The sequence below is a fragment of the Mchenga conophoros genome, linkage group LG4 (genome assembly GCF_057382185.1).
Source record: "Mchenga conophoros isolate Kocher_MC1m ecotype Shallow Benthic linkage group LG4, M_conophoros_male_GT1.1, whole genome shotgun sequence".
Classification (NCBI taxonomy): domain Eukaryota; kingdom Metazoa; phylum Chordata; class Actinopteri; order Cichliformes; family Cichlidae; genus Mchenga; species Mchenga conophoros.
Window position 1 is genome coordinate 30,662,299 of NC_140529.1, and position 21,016 is coordinate 30,683,314.

A 21,016-nucleotide genomic window follows, 5' to 3' on the forward strand; every position below is an offset into this window, starting at 1 on the left:
GTTAATTATTTTATCTCTCTGTGGTGCTGTTTATTTCTAAGGTGACTGCTTCACATTGTGCATCATTTTATTTCAGTGTTCACAGCGTCCCTAACTGCAGTAGCAAAACTACCCCACCAAACCTGAAATGGGGTAGCCAGCTTACTTCATTGTTGCACTCCTTCGGGTGAACAAAGTGCCTTCTGAGCCAAATATTTAAAATTTCCATTCTTCAATTCAGATGACTTGCATCAATTTATCCACACACAGGTTTTTGTGTTTTCATGCATAGCTGAGTCACTTGGCTTCAGTGAGCTGTACGGGTGTACCAGGGTCCTACTGGTTTCTGCCAGTCCAGTGCTGATGTTGCTGCTGGTCATTTTCGAAAGGAAGTCAGCTTGATCTGTCTTTAGTCTGCTGTGCTTGGTTTTCTTTGCCAGTTCCTCAGTTTGCAGTCCTCAACCATGTCCTTTCCTTTGTGCTTCTGTAGAAGAGCCAATATCTGGCAACACCTGTCTGCTGCGAATTTTCTGCCTGACAGAACTGGCTGATGCACGATGACCAGCATGTGTCTTGTTGCTGTGTTCACTGTTGCCATGGGATAAAAAATTTTGATGAAACAAGTTTCTTTAACATCACATTAAACTTTAGTGTGTGTTTTTTTCCACAATATAAAAAAGAATAAACATGTTTTAGTTTTCTGGTTAATTATGCTTTGGATTTTTCATCTGGAAAGTGGACTGTCTTACATAAAGGTATGATACTGGCATATTTCTTAGTTTGCAGTAGTTCATTGGAAATATCATACATTATATTATATATTATAGCCTAGTATATTCAAATACTTATATACTTATGCAGACGGCGTAAAAATAAATGTCAAGGGTGAGTCTTTTTGTGTGATCTGAATTGTATAAAGCTTTTGCACAGCACTGAATATATTTTTGAACACATAAAACAACTCTTCTTCACTTTCTTTGCACTTAAATACAATATAATAATACATTACAATATAATTTTGTAGGGTGTGATATTTCAGAAAATGGGGATTATCGGTGAAGTGTACTTAAATGACTAAATCCGTTTCCTTTAGTGCTATTTATTATGTAACTTCATTATGGTCAGAATATGTTTAGTGTTTTATCACAGACTGTCTTATGTCAATGTCTTTAAAATCCTGTCGAAGAAATGATGATTTTCATCATAAATAACTGCCTCCTACAGACTTCATTACCATGACTTTTTCTGCGTTACCTGTCTTGTTAAACTATGTTTTCTTTTCTTATTTACACATCTTGATCTTTACGCATCTTGATTAAAAATTAAAACAATAACTGAAATATTAAATATAGCTATGCAATTCATCAGTGACGGCATGATTAAATAAATGTAAATAAAAAGCGTAGGAGTGTGCACAGGTGACAATAACCTGAGTAACACAGGTTTCAACCCTCGACAATAACTGGCAGACAGCAGTAATTTCTCTCACTGAAATGACAGCTTTAGTGGCACTACTTACTCATGCTGTCAGCTCTAGGCTGTAAACCTGACTGACTAGATGGAACGTATGACAATCAAAACCTTCCAACAAAAAGGTGTAAAAGCCACACAATGTTAGTTCTCAGTCTAATTTTCATTAAAATTGTGAATATATTATTCTGTAGCCTACATAAAACGGTTTAATTGTTATACTGCACTCCTAAAATTATTCGATTGTTTAAAATTGCATCAAATATGCAATGTAATAAAATGTTACATTGTTGCTCACAGTGTCCCAGTAAAAGTAAACAGTATGATATTAATATAGAGCCAGGATGTTATTGTCAAGTGCTAGTGCTATGTTACAATTTGAACCCCCACAGCCAAACTCCCTGGAATTAAAAAAATTAATTCAAAAAATAAAAATTAGCACAAGTTTCCTCAGCTACCAAAGTGCCCTTGAGCAAAGTATTACCACCACTATTGGCTCCAGTAGAGCTGCTAATTGGTCTAAAATTGACTCGGAACATAATGGTTCATTTGGGCAGCTCCCAGGTGTTCATGTTACTATGTGAATATTAAGCTTGCTGATTAAATAAAGAGCACACAGGCTCAGACTTCTCACTTTTTTAATTTACAAAACAGATATTTAAAGATTCATCCAAACATCCGATGAGCTGATATTTGCCTTGTTGACGGTCGTCGATTTGTCGGCAAATAAGATGACATTTCCTCATGGAAGTGGCTGTTGCTTAAGTGTTGTGTCCAATTCCAGGTTGGCTGTACTTATATCACAGATTCTGTTTTATATATTTCTATGAATACATTTGTGCTCAATGAAAAATAGAGTCATTATTTTATTGGGGAAAAATGTTTAGATACAAAACATGGATCAAACATTGATTTCTGCCATGTGAAATCAGAACAACAGACCAAGGGCCACAGGCTAACACTACAGAAAAGACATTTTTCATTTCTTGGGACCTTTAAGCCATTAGAGTTACACAGGTATCATTTCATGTCTGCCAATACAATTATGTTTACTATCTGAACATTCACATTGCATTTAAGTACAATGCCTCTCAGGAAATTACCACTCTAGGTTGTTTCAACATCATACAGCTGCCCCACTATTTTGTGCATTGACCTTTTCAGTCCTCATGAAACCCATTTATATTATAGTCCCTCAAGCACAATGGCATTAATTCATGCTGAAACTCTATTCTAAGCTAAGGATTTGAACTCGATTGCACTTACTGCAACCCTCTCACCTTTGTTGGTTTTGACTTTCAACGACAGATCAGCCAAGCACCTGAAGCCTAAAGCCTATTTAGTTCATCGTCTTCCTGCAGCAGCTGACTGGGTTAAGGTGGCCATTGTAGCCACTCTCCTGAAACACCTGCACTTTCTGCAGAATGGAACGTGTCACTGTGACAAAATGCCAAATGTCAGCATCCATGTGACATTCATATAACATCAAAAGTGTCAGTTTCTATGTACTCAGTATCACTGATCTAATAAGCCTTGTGAACTTTAGGTGTAGTCTTCTTATAATTATTTGAAGAACAAACAGCACAGGCTGGCAAGACTGCATTCATTACCATGTTGAAGAAGATTAATGGGTTCAGCCATGATGCACCCCAACTCAGAAAACAAAGCAACACAAGAGCACAGCGTGAATATACACAACTTTGACAAAGCTCTTCATAATGATCTTAAGTCCCTTATGAACAGATTGGGCTGTCACAAAGTAATTTCTATCATAGGGCATCTGTAATGTTAATGGCCAATTCACATGAGATAAGATCTCTAATCAGTCTCTGAAATTATAGGGATGGGAGTCTCTGCACCATTTACAGAGGTGCCTGGTCTATTTATGCACCGCACTGACATCAAAGGACTTCTCATGTAGAGTCAAAGCACAATGATGCAAATCAGAAACATCATAAAAGGCCGCGCTTGACAATCAATTTTAATTTTTAATTTTGTTTTAAATTTAACATTGCATTTTAAAGATAAAGGAGGAGCAATAACAATGTTTAACTTGAGTGAGATGTTGTCTTACACAAAAGACGTGGAGGATAGTGTTTATTAATTAGATTGGTACTTGTTAATCAGGCATCTTTACATTGAAAGATACCTTAAGTCGCAGTATTGGTTAATGTATAGGAAATGGAAAAAGTTGGATCAGCACAAGTGCACGGATGCTGAGAGTGCATGTGACTCAGAGCGTGGAGCGGGTGAACCATATCAGATACTTTAATCAGAAGGTCAGTGATGTGACCTGCGGCTCCTTTTGTCTGCATGTAGTTGTCCTTGGGCAAATACTGAATTCCAAATGTCCTCTGATACATCACCGGCATGTAAGTGTGTAAATAAAAAAGAACTCAAATAAAACTGCTCTCAACTTTGAACCGACAGCCCACTATTTAACAAACATTAATTAAGTATTGTAAATGAACAAGAACCTCAGTCTAATCTCAATAATAGCACATTAAATGGTAAAGAGCAGGTGGAGTGAGATGATGCAGGAAACAGTTTGACATGAGCTCATCAGTAGAGTAATAGTGAGCGGTGTCAGGTTATAATGATGCAAATCAGCAAAATCCAGCATGACTTCAGCGATCTGCCTGTGCTGTTATTCTTCTTATTAGAGGCACATTATGTCCAGATGGGCCAATTATAATGATTGGCAAAGGTGTCTTTGAGTACCTTTCAAAGGAAATTACAGAAACGGTCAAAGACTTACCAAGTATTTTGACTCCCATGGGAGTATTTAAGTCAGATCCCATTTTTATTTTGACAATATTATTCAAATATTGAATATCCTTATTAAGTATCAATAGTAATTTTGACTGTTTAACACATTTAACACCATTTCATAAAATTTATTTCAAAAGTTATAGTGTGATTGTAAACAACCAGTACTTAAGGACCAGCTCTGGATTGTCTATCTGTCCAGACTATTAAACTCTCTGCTCTCAAGTCCTTGTTTTGTCATTTCCAATATTCTCCAAATGGCCAAAGAGCAATTCCCTTTTCATTTCATCTTATCTGTTCTTGTCGAGCTGAGCCATTCCATCTTAGATCCCACACTGGAGAACTCACTGCATCAACTCACCTGCCTGCCCACTAATTAGTGGTCTCCCTCCGATTACCCTCTCTGGAGTTGCAAAGTAAGCTACATTACTTACTTTCCAAATCATTATTTGAAACATCTCTCTAGAATCTCTATTTAAACCTGGGCAAGATACACCTGGACTAACCTACCTCTCTTTTTTCTCATTGACACCTCTCCCAGTAACACACTCAGTCTCCTCGAACTTTCTTCGTTGACATTCTCTGCAGTGCAAATCCACCTTGATTCAATATACCAGTGAAACTGCATGTCCTGGGTTTTGCTTCAGAGTCTGCTTTCCATTATCGTCATTTTGGCATTTGATGTGTTGTTATGTGAACAGCGTCCAAGAGAGCAGCCATTTGGCTTTTCTACCTTTAAGAACAAAGTAAATTATTCTGGATTGTCCTTTTGCACACGTAGGCCAACCTTGGCTTTTGCAGGATTTAGGTTTGTCTCCTAGGGTCCTTTTTTGTTGCTGTGAGGAAGGACTGCAGAAATGTAAAGAAACACCTTAAAATCCTGTGTAACAAATTAACTAAGCAGAATCATATTGTTTCAAAAATGCACAAATTCATTTTCTTTCTTTTAAATCTAAAGGTCCATCAAGACATGGGTTCAGGATGATTCTGATTTTAAAATAAATAAATAAATAAAACACAGTATTCAGTTTTTCTCTCTCATCCACACTCTGGTCAGGTAGATACTTTCAAAATGAGGGCACTGCAGTGTGTGTTTTATATTCGTAGAGCAGCGGCTCTATTAGTGACTCTGTCAGCAGCCATATTTTAACATCTGTTCCCACCCCTCTGCTCCCAATAACAAACATCATAAAGTGTCAATTGAATTATGAGCCCTGGTTTCTGCCTACTCATTTTGATAATAGATTTTGAGATAAATCACTCTGCTTTGTTTGGTGAGTAATGCTGGACTGTCAGGACAAAGCTCTCCTACTCTGCAACCTCTAGATCATATAGAGAAGTAACAAGACACTGAAAGGGTGTTTCTCGCAACATCATTTTACACGGGAGACCACAGACTGAATTTCTCCACATCTTCCAAATCCATGGGTGTTAACTACACAGAGAGGAGAGAGAGTGGCCATAGCTTGGCTGAGTACTGCAAAGCATCATTACAAATCAGACACGGATCCTTCCTGTCGTGGTAAATGGACCCTGTTTAAATTGCTGGAAGCCCACAGCACTGCAGCTCTGCAGTTTTGCATTGTTCCACTGCCAATTAATAACTTCACCGTGAAAGGTTTGCGGGTAGTGCTCATTGATTCTATGCTATTAAAACTCCCAGTGCTACCCATGAAGTCTCTCGGTCCGCTCTTGCAGACTGAAAACTCCCTCCCAGCAGTCTGCTCTTCTAATTTGGGCTGTTTGTTATCGATATTGATTGGTTCTTGATACACACTTCAGCTGGCTTGTCTGTGAAACTCCACACTGTAAGTCATTGCTCACCAACATGTCAATTATTGTAAAAGGGGAGAGCACCACTTAATGAAAGCAGATGAGCTGACAAGCTGGACATGTTGCTTCTGTAGCAGATATGAAGGCCTACACAGGGAGTGGAAGAAGCTGACTTACAATGAAAACTGATCCCAGCAAAATATAATTTGACTTTAACATAGATGTTCACAATATCAGCTGAAATAGTGTGAAAACATTGGTTCTGAGATATTTCCAATATTTCCATTCTACTTTCCAATTGTATACTGCCAACAAATTTGTATTATCAACTCTTTGAAGGGAAAGACATGTGCAACCAATAATGATCCAAACGATTGCACAGCAAAATATTATGGCAATGAACTTTTAGCATAGAGTTCATTTTATTGCTTTTTTAAACTATGTGATTGTGACGTGGGCTAAATTTGATCCCAAAATATCTGTATGTGATGCAACGAACGACTAAATCCGACTTCCAGCTGCATCCAAAAACAGCCAATCCAGCAAGGGTTGTAACAAGGTAAATCACTGAACACCATGGACATGTCTTCACACAATCACAGGCCTAACACAGACTCCATTTTCATCTAGAAGCTATCAACAAAGGCATAATTAAATTCCTTACATATCTTCCTTCACTTCCTGACACTGCAATAAAGGTGACAATGGAAAACATACCTCTTGTCAGACATCGACATTACATACATATCCTTCAAACTGTAGATAGTCTGTCCCTAAACAAACAGTGAACCTAAAGGGGAATTTTTGAATGATTCAATTCTATTATATGGCCTCGGTACCTCAGTTCTGCTTTCTGCAACACAGGTGTGTGAAGCTGTTAGCCACATGGATGCAGCCAACAACATCATCCAGCATTGCCAGCTTAAGGCTAAATTCAGATTTAGGTGCAATAAGCAATAAATCAGAAAACAGGGTAGACAGCTGTTGGATATGGAAGTGCTTTAGTTGGCATCTGCTGGAGTATAACGGTGAGAAAGCTAAAGAGAATTATATAACCATTCAACAAAAACAACGGCAGTTTGACTTTTCACTGTATACAGCAGTTCAATTACATTTCAATCATCTGTCAGACTTCAGCATAGGTTCACAAAACATTTCATAAAAGCATGACTCAGAAATTAAACACAACCCCTGGCATCAAGACCTTGAAGTATGTGTAATCACGATCCCTGAAAGCAGTTATTAGTACAATTTAGACTGATGAGCTATTAACACATGTCAATGGAGATGATTACTGAGATGCACATTTCCTCACCACCTGCTGCATTTGATTATCACAGATAGAAAGGCGGAAACGCCATCCCGAACTTCAAATCAAAATCTCAATTTGAAAACTTTTCAAACAGGTACAGTATGTATGACAGTCTGATAAAGCCAATACACTCCACACGCTGTCTAAACAGTTTTCATTACTTGAGGAGAAGTTTGCGATTTTCTCTGACGAAGGAGCGGGAATAAAGGGTTTGAATTGGTTGCCATTGATGGAGACTGTTGTAAAATTTAATGAGGCCATTTTCTACACATCCTATCTCACTGCAGCAGCTGACTGATGAAGCGTCATGCATGAACAAGGTTGATTAACGGAGAGGAGTTGCATTCATAGTAAGCGTATGATCACTAATGCGGGGAGACGTGAATTATTTGTTCAATTTCAGATTAAAAGTGCCCTCTATTATCAGAGATGATCGTGAACCGAAAGACAACGTGGTGGGGGACAGAAGAAGTGGCGATAGGGTCACTTCAGGAATAGTGCAGGATAATAGAAAGAGAACAGCGTGCTGCAAATTACTCCTTAAAAGCACTCTTGTCTTCCCTGTGATGTACATGTGAGTAGAAGAGAGGACATCAGAGTGATGTTGAGAACTGAGAGGGGACTGGGGTGTTGGCACATAATATAAGAAATGGGTGTGAGAGTGCTCCATTTTAAGGCATGATAGATAATGGCATTGCAATCAACTTCCCATCACTATAGCTCTGCCTCTTACCTGTTCCATTACATTGCACTCATATGCTCCGTGAAGAATGCCCTTTTGGTTTTTATGGGTGTCATATGCTGTTTATGCATTCTGAAAACATCTCCACAAAGCAGTTAACACACAAAAGAAAAGACATGATCTGGGGTAAAAAAAAAAAAAAAAAAAAAGGTTATAAGTGGATTTTTATATCTTGTTTTTTTTTTTTTTATAATATAATATAATATAATATAATATAATATAATATAATATAAGTTGCCAAAGAAAAATTATTACATAATTTAACATAAATAAGTATCTTTGATGTGAAAATACACACACTGAATATGCACAAAAAAAAACAACTTATATAACAATCCAAAGTTACAATAAACTTTTATTTTTTGTGGCAGAACCTTTTGCAACATTCTGCAATAATGAGATAATTCTGAGTACTGTCTTATAACAAGCTGTCTTTATGTCAAGTCAGGCTCCATTCATTTGGCAGGGAGTGTGTTTTTGATTGGTCTTTTTGCACACTGCTCTAAGCATCATAAGTCTGCCAAACCAATGACCAGCTGACCATTACGAGGATGATGCCATGTTGCTGGACAAGAGTGCCTTAAATGCTGGAAAATCCACAATATTTTCCTTCTGAAATCAGTGAAGGGCTCTAGCGTGACTCCACACTGTGAAACTTGTTAAAGTAGAGTCGAGTTATGCACCAAATTGCATGGTATTGCTCACACTATTTATATTTAACAAGGTTCAAGAGTCAAAAGGGTCAAAATTAAAAAAAAAATTTCATATTTTTCTGTAACAATTTTTACAATTCAATAACAATTATTGAATACTTTTTTATCAGTATGTTGAAATGTGCTTTCCTGTTTAACCCAGAGTTCTCAGTGTTGCAATAAATTACAGTTTTTCTCGATTGCTTAAACACTGTAACCAGGCCTCTAAACTAAAATTTCAAAACCGTAACGCTATTGTTCAAAAAGCTCACCCATTTCCCTGAACTATAAACACTATTCCCTGCTTTGACACATGACTCAAATTTGGTGAACTGTTACTGCAAAACTCTACACACAAATCCCTACATTTTACAGTGCTTACACCATGTAGTCATTTAGAAAGCACTAGCATGCAATAATGTTAACTTAAGTCAGCACAGCTTGAGCTCAATTAGCACACAATTAACCAGGTGGAAACACTAGGAGTCAAAATTTAGCACACACCAATCAGAACCTGCGATGGATAGATAAAAGGGCCAAAGTCAGCTCATTCAGGTTTGAAACAATGGATCCAAAGAGATGCAAAGGAAGAGGACGTGGTGAAAGAGGAGGACGTGGTGGAGGAGGAGGACGTGGTGGAGGAGGAGGACGTGGTGGAGGAGGAGGACGTGGTGAAAGAGGAGGACGTGGTGGAAGAGGAGGAGGAGGTGGTCTAGGACAACAGGAAGGTGGTGGAGGAGGAGGGAGAGGTGGAGGAGGAGGAGGACGTGGTGAAGGAGGTGGAGGTGGAGAACGACGGCGACAAGGAAGGGGAAGAGCAAGGGCAAGAAGACAGTCAGTCTCGGATGAAATTCGAGCCACTTTAGTTGACCATGTCCTTGTCCATGGGATGACTATGAGGGAGGCTGGGCAACGAGTACAACCAAATTTGAGTCGCTTCACTGTTGCCTCCATCATCAGAACCTTCAGGGAGGAAAACAGGTAGGTGTACTTGCAGTAAGACTGCTTTGTACAGTAACGTTTAAGTTACTGAACTTATGTGTCTTGAGTTTCAGTATGTTTCCATTATTTGCCTGTAAAATGAATGTGTGACAGTTACAGTAATGAGTGCTTCTATTTTTGTAGGACACAGAGACGACCACCTGGTGGAGGCAGGTTAAGGCTTTTGTCGGAGGAGCAAGAGAGGGAACTTGTAAACATGGTAATTGCAAATAATGTAATCCGCCTGCGAGAGATTCAAAGGAGAGTGATTGAGGATGATCATCTTTTTCGAGGCATAAATGCCATCAGCCTCTCCACAATTGACCGCATCCTCCGAAAGAATCAATTCCGGATGAAACAGGCATACCGAGTCCCTTTCGAACGAAACTCTGACAGAGTGAAAAACCAACGTGTGGAATATGTTCAGGTATGAGTTTTGATACTGTATAAAGTATTGTGTACCATCACAGCATGGCAGTTTATGCTGCCATTTCAGCACTCTTGAACTGTGGTTCAGGGTACCGATTGACTCTACTGTGTTATGTGTTTTGCAGAGAATCTTTGAGATTGAAGGACGGCCTGTTCCCCATGAAATAATCTTTGTGGATGAGGCAGGTTTTAACCTGACCAAAAGAAGGAAAAGGGGGAGGAACATAATTGGCCATCGGGCTATTGTAAATGTCCCTGGTCAGCGTGGGGGGAATGTCACTATGTGCGCAGCCATCAGCCAACGAGGGGTACTCCACCGCCATGCCGTACTAGGACCCTATAACACTATGCTTCTCCTTGCTTTTCTTGATGGTTTAAGACAACATATGTTCCAGCTGGACTACAGGGAACCAGCACAGCCAGAGCAGCCTCACTACGTTGTTGTGTGGGATAACGTCAGCTTCCATCGCGCTGCTCTGGTTCGTGACTGGTTTACCCAAGGTTTTCTAATATCTTTCTGCCTGCATACTCTCCCTTTCTAAACCCGATAGAGGAGTTATTTTCGGCATGGCGGTGGAAAGTGTATGACCGAGAACCTTATGTCCGTGTTCACCTCCTTCAGGCCATGGAAGAGGCCTGCCTAGACATATCAGTAGATGCATGCCAGGGGTGGATCAGGCATGCAAGAGGATTTTACCCCCGCTGCCTGGCTAGGGCCAATATAGCCTGTGATGTGGATGAGATTCTCTGGCCTGACCCAGACCAAAGACAAGATGCTGAGGTGGAATAATGTTTTTTGGTGTGTGTTGTACTGTATAGTACATGAATAAAAATGTGCCACTGTACATACATTGGTTGCGTCTTTTGTGTTTATCATGTGAAAAGGTTTTTGAAGGGGAGAACCATAAGCAACCTAATTGTTTTGGAACTATTGTTTTGAATTAATTGTACCAGTGTGCAAAACTCTGTTGTAGTGTGTGTGTTTTTGAGGGCTTGTGTTTGATGTCTGAGGGCAAAGTTTGGTTTTTCAGCAAGAGTGAATAGTTTTGAGTGTAGAGCTTCATTTTGACCTGGAAATAGGATGTTTGGGAAATTGAGTGAGATGTTATGGATTTGTGTTTACTGTTGTGAGAATATGAGGCGTAGTTTCAAGAAATGTGTTTTAGCAATCGAGAAAAACTGTAATAGAGACACAGTCAAGAAATTAATATTAGTATCTTGCAGTCACATTTACATGATGGCATAGCACTGGCTTGTCAGGTTTAATGAAGAGCAGCCTTTTCTTTGATACTGGAGGTATTTTGACAGCAGCTCTGGAAATAAAGATGTACGTAAGGTTACTGTTGATAAGAAATTAGATTTGCAGCATATATGAATCAGATCATTTATAATGATAACCTCAGACAATATGAGCTCAAATCTGACAACGACCAGTATGCAAATAGCAGTCCCAAAAGAAGTTATAAGTGATGAAGGAACCTTACACTTTGTAGTTAATTGAGTTGACTCAGCATAGATGATAGAGTGTCTAACTAGTTTTCTGGGCCTAACTTTCAACTTGGGAAGCTGGAATATCTCCCAAGCGCTGCTCTCCGTCGAAAAACGTTGGTGTTTAATTACTGTCGCCACACATGGCTCAGGTGGTACACTGGGCTGTTCTGTAATTGCAGGGTTGGATGCTGGATAACATACATGTTATTGCTTTGTGTGTGTGTGTGTATGTGTGTGTGTGTGTGAGAGAGAGAGAGAGAGAGAGAGAAAGAGCTAGCAGAAGAGGTGCAACAAGTTCCTATTGAATTAAACAAGTCTTTACTTTGACCAGATCTTAAAAAGCTTCCACTAAAAAGCCTCTTATGTGGGGCATATGTAAATACGCAGTGTGCACAATCGTAAAAAACCACAAGCAACTGACCAGTGATAACTGTGAAAGATACCACACATCAGAATGTAATGTAAGAGATGCTCAGACGTCTTTGAATTATTGTAAAAATGTATCAGTATACTGTAATAATGTCTTTTTGCTATTGCTAATAACACACAGTATTTCTTTTATGTAAGTGCTGGGTCTCCAAAGAAAAATCTAATGTTTGAAAACACATACATGCAGTTGAGGCCTAATCATAATTGCTGCAAGACCTGTGGTAATCATGATGGTATTAGGATTTCATTCTAATTTGTGTTGTACAGTTGTTTCATTTTTAACCTTAATTTATATTTATTCCTTCCTAGTTAAATTTACCCTTTTTAATTTTTCATATTTATTTCCTATCTTATTCATAGCCTTTTCCTTTTTTTGTTTTCTTTAGGTCACGAGCAGTTGTCCAAGCATTTCACTACATATCGTACTGTGTATGACTGTGTACGTGACAAATAAATTTGAATTTGAATTTGAGGATTGTTCCCCATTTATGTGTTGTACAGCACGATCAGGGGATCTCCCACATAGTCAAATCTGTAAACGTGTCTTCAAATTGAACAATAGATTTTAAAAAAAAAAACAACTAATCGTTTTACTCCAGATAACTTTGCATCATTTAAGTCATCAGCATGATAAGAAACAGGATGCAAACAACTCTGTGGGGGGGGTGAACGTGATGATAGTGGTGCTGGACTTGTCTGAGAAAGAGACTGCTGGGCCATTGATCTAACACAACACATCACTCCAGCTCCATTTACACAACCAATCACATCCCCTGCTGATTGATGTGTGGATAATTGAGCTGTAACCAGGGTTTCCATGTTTCTCCTCTAGTTTGCTCCTGACTTTAGAAATTGTATTGTATTTTACTTTAAGTCCATTTACAACAAAGGACATCCTGACGTGTACGTATGTCAATATTCTGCCAGATGCCTGTCAGGGAGACAGAGAGATGCTAACTCGTGCATCAAGCATGATAGACTACTAGCCTGTCCAGGCTAATTAACCTCAGGGGCCAGGACTCCGGCAACCCATCAGGGTCAGTCTGTTTGGCAGCTGCTTCATCAGTAAGTCAATTCTGACTATCTTATCACCACACTGTACTAAACATTGTCCTTTGTCTCAGACACTTAAAAAACAAACCAGATACATTTTGTTAACTGGTAAAGTTGGGGCCAAATACTAATAATAAAAATAATCTTTTGACTGGTCAGTAAGTTTCCAGTTTGGTCAGTCAGTCTGTCAGTTCATTCCATATAACAGGTCTAATAAAGCACAAAGACTTTTTTCATGTATTACAATTTATTAACGAATATCACATTTCCCTAATTCAATATGATTGTAAGAACTAAGTACGAATCAAGAAAAAATATACTACGTGCTAAATATTACAAAGTCACAAGTAAATTAGCATAATAAATGTATGTACACCTTATTAAAGTTGTGCAAACATTTACTTTTGGAAGCAAATGGAAATTGAGAATGGGAAGGCTTTTCTATTTCTTTTTATATGGGCTTGCCCTACTACTAACACACTTCTCTCTGTATCTACTCTGTTCAGTGAATGAATGTGGAGAGACAGTAGTAGCAAACATGAAAGAGCACATGCTGAGTGTTGTTCTTGTGGTTTGTCATGCAGAGGCTGTGCACACTAAAAGAGAGAAAAAAGAGGACGGCCTATCTAAGTGATCGTTTGAGTCAAAATAGCAGCATCACTGTTTCTGTTTTTTTATGCACTGGATAATTCTGTAAATTATCTTATAACTAAAAAATAAATAAATACATAACAACTTTAAAGATCTTAAATTAAACTGAAAGGCAGGTGTCCTTCAGCACCCTGCTCTTTTCCTTTAGAGCACTGGCTTTTATATTCACTGATCATTTTTTATCATTCAGAGGTTTTAGTGGTTTTGCTGATGTTGTGTTTTATGTTTGGACCTAGCCATCTGGTAAACCTGTCTCTTCTCTTTTTGTCCTTAGATGGAGCCCTACATGAGATTGGACTTTTATTCTTTCACAATGACAACCATTTTTACTGTGTGTGTGTACTTTGCTCTATCTCTATTCTGTAGTTCAACTTTGGGTTTGCATGTGTGTTTTATCAGTACTGAATAGACTTTACGCCAGCTTTGTGGGGCTTTTACAGCCTATTTTTAGGCCTCGAACCCCTTAACACTAACCTGTCAAATGAAAATTCTGCTTCAGTATTTTGACTGAATGGCATCAGCCCAAATGACACATTGTTCTCAAAGCAGAAAGCCTGTGTGTAAGCTTTTTTTAAGATAGCAATACCACAGCAACAGCTTCTTACTTTAGAGCAAGAATGCATACGCAGCAAAATGGTACTTTCTTACCTCTTTTGTTGTCTGTACTTATTGAATCAATATGTGCTGCACACCATTTTTACTGCTAGAACAATTCTTTTAAGCTATTACTCTTACTCTCTCTAAGCTACTACTTTTTTTTTTGAAGGAAAGAAAGAAAAATGCATTTAATGCTCTAGGATTGACACTCTCCTTATTCCTTTTGCTGAGTTATAGCATTTTGAATAGTTCCCTATTCAAAATGTAATTATTGTAATGTTTTATCAAAACCCGTATTTGCTGTTCCTTTAGTGCATTTTTTTAGATTAAATAAACAGGGACATCACAAACTTGTATAAATATTGTGATTATTATGTAAATATGTATACTTGCTAAGATGGCATGTCAAACACTTCAAACAAAATGCAACAAAGAAAGTACAACAAATAAAACAGAAAATCGAATGAATTTCTTATTTTTGCTTTGTTCTGATGACAGCTAGGCCAGATGGCAGTTTAGAAGTGTTTAGGAGAATTTTTCCCATCTAGTCCTGTCACAGTGATAATGAAAGTGGGTTTTTCTCTGTACTCTGAGCAGTGACACTTTGCAGAGCACATTAGCACATGAGAACCTCCTATGGTTCCTTTCTGCCTGTGAATGGCCGAGCAGCAGGTTAACGATGCCCACGAGGCTGCTGCCAGAGTATTAATAATTAAAGCGGCTCGGCATCTCTTTTTTTGCATTGTTCCCTCTCATGATGGCCGCAAGCTACTTGATTATCCTTTTCAGCGCCTTCTTTGCAACATTATCATCTGATGCCCACTGATACCACGGCCATCAACTAAAAACTGGCTTTCCAGCAAAATGCATCATTGCTCTCAGGCAATGACAGCTTCATCAGAAAATCCAGACATGTACTGTGATAGCTAGTGATAATGCTTCAACACAGCAGGCTACATACACCGCCTTCTCCCTCCCACTCTGAACTGCTGACTAGTGGACCTGCCTTTTACAGCCTTTCTTAAATATTAATGTCATTATTTTCATTTACATATTATAAAAAATTCATACAAACCGTAGATGAAGTGGGTTACACTGATACATTGATTACTAACGTTGTACGTTGCATGATTCTTACAGAAACATTTAAAAAGAGCTGTATAGGTATGCGGTACATTAAGTCTGTTCATCAATCCGACTGCAAAGTTTGACCTAAAAAATGTTTGACACAGTTGGATTCAGGAAGAACCGTGGAAAACTGGAGCAGCTCTTTATCCTCTCAAAGATATTCAAGTGTGCTTAAGAGTTACACCGCCAAGTCTACATCTTTTTCCGACTAGGACAAGTTGTTTGACCACGTCCCTCAGTGTAGTAAAAGATGCTTCAGGAGTATGAGGTATCTGTCCCGTTGCTACAAGGTATGTCGATCTCTGGATAACCATTGTGAGATCTTGTTTCCCATTGGATGTTGACTCCACCAGTGCTGCTTTTCATCATCAACTCTGTTTGTAATTTTTATGGACATCGTTTTCCACTTTGATGGCATCAGAATCTCATGTCTGCTTTCTTCCGATGATGTGGTTCTGTTGCCTTCATCGAGTGGTGGCCTCCAGCTCACACTGGAATGGTTCACAGGTAAGTGTGACATGGAATTTGCACCTCCAAGCCTGAGGCCATGGTTTATAGTCAGAACAGGGTGGCGTGCCCACTCCCGGTCAGGGAGTTGTTACCCCAAGTGGAGGAGTTTCAGTATCTTGAGGTCTTGTTCAAGAATGAAGGGAGAGGGTAACAGGAGGTAACAGACAGACTGGGGCTGCATCTGAAAGGATGGGAATGCTGCACCAATCTTTCATGATGAAGAGAGAGCTGAGCTTGAAAGAAAAGCTATCAGTTTACTAGTTGATCTACATCCCTACAAGAATGAGGTCGCGGCTACAAACAGCAGAAATGAGCCATCTCTGAGAGGTGACTAGCTCTTAGAGATCGGGTGAGGAGTTTATGGGCTCAGAGTAGAACCGCTACCCCTCCGCACCGAAAGTAGGTGGTTCAGGGATCTGCAAGAATGCCTCCTGTGTGAGGTGTTCCAGGCATGTGCTGCTGGGAGAAGGTCCCAGGGAAGACCCAGGACCCAGAGATTATTTTTCTCAGCTATCCCCTTGGATAGGCTGAAGCAGATGGCTAGGGAGAGAAAGGCCTGGGCTTCCCTGGTTAGGCTGCTGCCCCCCACAACCTGGCCCCCTAGATGTCACTTATTTGTTTTTCTGATGAAAAAGATGAAATTAAGAGGGAGTCGAACAAAAGTGGGAACGAATCAGTTCAAATGCAAATATGAAGGGGCCTGAATGCATTATTGAAATGCTGCATGTGAAGATTGAAACTTGGCAATAAAGCACATAGACACTCTCAGAAGAGCACATCAAATAACAAACTGATCGTCTTATTTTGATCTTCATCTGTATCTCACAGAAGTATCCTGGAAGCATCAATAAAGCAAATTGCCATTTGAATCTTGTCACTGTCATGGTTTGGATTTTATTTCATATGTCTCACTAACGCTGTATGTCTCCTGCACTTCTTTGTCAGTGGTTTGTTTATATGTGTTTTCTGTCTCGCTTTTAATTATTTCATACTTTAAAAATATCTTACCTTACTTCTCTCCAGTGTTGTCTTCTATTTTTAACTCATTTCCCACCTTTGAGATTGTCTTGCCTGCCGTAATTGATTCCACCTGTTTCTTGTCATACAAGCAGCCCTGTGTGTATTTATACAGTTTTGTCTTTCTCTCAGTCTTTGTCACTCTGTCTGTTTACCCACCTGTTCACCTGCCTGTTTTCCTCCCTTCTCTCCTTGTATTTGTCACCATATTTTATTTTCATGTTCCCCATGTCTGCTTAGGCGTTTGGATTTATTTGTGTGTGCTCACCAAACTTCTTACCAAACTTCTGTAAATCGTTACCAGTCTCTCACTGATGCTTGCTTTATGTTTTTCAACCAGTTTGCCTCGCATGTGCTTCGTTTGCCATTAGAGCACATAAATACAATATAATAATTAAGTTAACCAGAAGATAGATTGAGCTGAAATTTTAAAAAACACAGAACATTAAAAGGTTTCAATAACCAGCATTTAAAAACACTGTGCAGCACTGTACATTTACACAGCAAATCAAAAAGCATAAAAATAAACTTATGAATATAAATACTTAGATGCTGTTAATGATACCTTACAATAATTTCAAAAGTATTAAAAAGAGGCAGTATGCTTACAAAGTTCTATATTTTGAGGACAAATGGCTTCATCAATTATATGACATAAAATATCCATGCTGTCTTTTAGCACTGCTGTCACACTTACGGGAAGAATGATATGGATGCACATTCCTATCCTTGCCAGATGTCCCTGAAGAGGAGGAAGTAAACCCCTTCATTATGTGTTGGCTTGACTTTGATTCATTAGGCATGTGGAGATGCTTAAAAAGTCACCCTTTGCTCTTCCTGTGCCCCTTTAAAGTGAAAGCCTGAAATCCACTGCTGCCATTGCTGTGGACAAGAAAAATAGTAGCACACTGAAAGAGACACAGATAAGAATGATTTTGACATTTGTTTCGGCGGTTGTCCCAATTTAGCACGGATCAGTGTCTGGTGCACATCAATTTCACATGAGTTAGATCTAAAAGCAAACACAGCCAGAGGAGCCATGGCTCCCTGGTTCTTGCATCTCTTGGAATGAGGCTTCTGGACATTCAGTACCAGAGAATGAGCAAACAACATATGCTTAGCAGCTAACCTGTGTCTCTTAATTGTATAATCTCTGTTGCATCAACAGGCAACATATGCTCTATGGGTCTTCTAACAGCAGGTATATGTTGAAATTTTTTGCTCTAAAAGCACCAGTAATAATGAAATCCTCTGTGGTACATTCAAACAAACAACAGGCCAACAGTAAGAGTCCTCTGAGGGCCATATGTGTGGCTTAGCTTTTATTTCCTCATATGCAGTCTAAAGTTAAACGGATCTGCTTGAGACAATTATTGGAATGAATCAAAGGAAACGATCTCTTTATATATTTATAAGCTTTCAACTACACTGTTACTCTTATTGACATTTCTTTTATTGGTTGTGTTAATCTTTATTGAAGAATGTCTCAAAATCGCATTAAAACCGTCGAAAGAACAGCCTGCTTTGTAATTTCAAGTTGCTCCCAAGTTGAGCATTACAAGAGCAGAGTCTTAAAGTTACAGCTTAGAGATGTTTACTGCAACAGGCAAAACAGGAGCTCTCTGAAGTGGAAGAGATAACACTGATATGTGCTTGACAGTTTGTTGGAGTTCTACAAATTAAAGGGAGGCCATGGTCCTCAAGTGAAATAACAAATGCTATAGCAGATGGACAGATAGATTCTAGTCTTTGGGCAAAGTGAACCAAAAAGCAACAGTAGATACATCATCAGAGAGCAGGAGTGTGGTGCATTCATATTCAGTTTACTAGATAGATAGACAGACAGATAGACAGACAGATATTTCATAGTAAACTAATCTGAAACAACAGCTACAAAATAGACCTCTGCTTTCAGTGCATGTCATCTTATTTGATAATAGGACAATAACAATCAACAATCATTCAGTTTCTGTCATCATAATTTATAAACGCTTTTATGAACACAGTTACTTAGGATATAAAACATGCTCAATGCCTGTTTCTGTATGAATTGTGGTATGTAGCTAAACCTTGAGACATCTTGAGAGCTCCATAGAGCTAAAGATAAAGACTATTCATAATTCTAATTAGCTGTTTATCTAGTGATAGAAATGAGCTTTAAAAAAGGGAAAAGGAAAAACAAAGAAATGTTAGTTCCAGGTCTATTAAATGTTGAAACAATAATGAGCTGACTCATGATTATTCCTCAGAAATTAAAAGCACTACCTGCATTATATTATTTGATAAACCCTCATGGGGAAATTCATCCTCTTCACTTGACCTACACTGACTAAGCAGTGAGCAGCAGCTCCCTTTAACTGAAGAAGAGATTACACCCACGGAAGGGAAACACCAGAAATTCTTGGAAATGTAAGGACAGCAAAATGTGTCCATGTAAATTAACACCTCTCGTCTGAAGTACTTAGTGAAAGCAGTCAACAATAAAACTTTAATGCGACGTTCCAGTTGTGCTGTGGAAATTGTGGAAGGCGGGCTAAATGCACGCACATAACATTAAGTTGGGAGGGTGTCGCTGAGCAGGGACAAAGCAGGTCCTGCTAGTTTCAACGGTCCTGGCTTAATGAACAGTGACATAAATAATCTCTGCAGCCAAGTCACAGGTGCACACTCCAGGCTGCTGTTAACTCAGTCAATCTGACAAACATTGATCAAAGGCAAACTGGCTCAGGGATCCCATACAACACTGCTTCTGTGTAGGTTATCGGTCACAGGTTTAACTGTAAGAGAGAAACTAGTGAACACTAAAAATGCACTGCAATTTTAAACCAGACATACCATTTCATGCTCTGCAGTGACACAAATAATAGAGGTAGCATATTTTGCAATCCGGTGTTCTGAGCGCCAATTACATAATTATTATGTGAGCTTAAGGCAGGAGAATCCCGATCTGCTAAATTTCATCATATTTAAGTACAGACATTATTAACGGACATCCCAAGAATCTAAGTTTGGAGTAAATGCAGCCATTTAAATTTTTAATTAAGCCCTTATCTCATGGTGTGGCAGAGAATTTTTACGTACTTTTACATTTACGATCCCCATCACCCACTGACAATTCTGTCTTGTAAAGAACTAGATTCATGTTCTACCACGTCTTACTGTGAACTGAAAGAATCGCATGATTAAACAGGTCTGTCTGTTATTGCTCAAACTTGTTGTGCAATTAAAGTGCAATTAAAGGAAATCATTACATTTAATGAAATACTGAAGTGGTGGTCCACTCCTTCAAAGGTTTTCCTCATTACAGTGGCCCTGCAAGGTCAAGTGTATGTGATTCTGCTCTGTTCTCTATATGAGTTAGGTCTTTCTCATTACACTTCTTACCCACAGGGAAGGTTTGGCTCACCAACTTATTGAGAGTACTTAATGACAGCTGTCTCCGTATACATATGGCATTAAAATAGCTTTTAAGCAAATCCTGTTTCAATCATTCGAGTAACAGTCCATGATAAATTGATATCTCACACTGCCACTCATCGCTCAGACATGCTTTTTTATTTTACATATTTCATGATCCAACAAATAGAACGTAAATATTTTCAGTTTTCACTCATGTGTAGCTGATTGTGGCTAATGTATTTACTCTTGCTTCCTAAGGTGCAGGCTCATTTCACACCAAAAGCGATGCGTTTTTGTGAAAAATTCACTCTCGAAAAATACACTGTGGAAAAAAAACACATCAAGCGACGTTGTACATCGGGATATTAGAGCCACATAAAAAAATATTTAAATTGGTGTTAATTTAGAGATAAAACTGAAAAAATATTTTGAGAATAAAATTGAAAAGTACAGATTACAGTTCTTGTTTGAAGTCATACAACTAACACAGCTGCTAAAAACCACCCTGTACAAAATGCCTGTGCGTACAAGTTATTGAAATGACTTAATCAGCTGGGTTTTTTTTCCGAGTGAGCATCTGGTGTTTTCCACTGC

At 38.7% G+C, this 21,016-nt stretch overlaps 1 protein-coding gene across 1 annotated transcript; it reads left to right on the forward strand.

The window, feature by feature from the left end:
• The first annotated feature begins 9,517 nt into the window (after positions 1-9,517).
• LOC146576446 (uncharacterized) lies at positions 9,518-10,975 on the forward strand. The gene is made up of 3 exons (XM_085272674.1): positions 9,518-9,718; positions 9,863-10,145; positions 10,273-10,975. Exons 1-3 carry the CDS (start codon positions 9,627-9,629, stop codon positions 10,687-10,689), a joined length of 792 nt encoding a protein of 263 aa, XP_085128800.1. The 5' UTR covers positions 9,518-9,626; the 3' UTR covers positions 10,690-10,975.
• Positions 10,976-21,016: the final 10,041 nt, after the last annotated feature.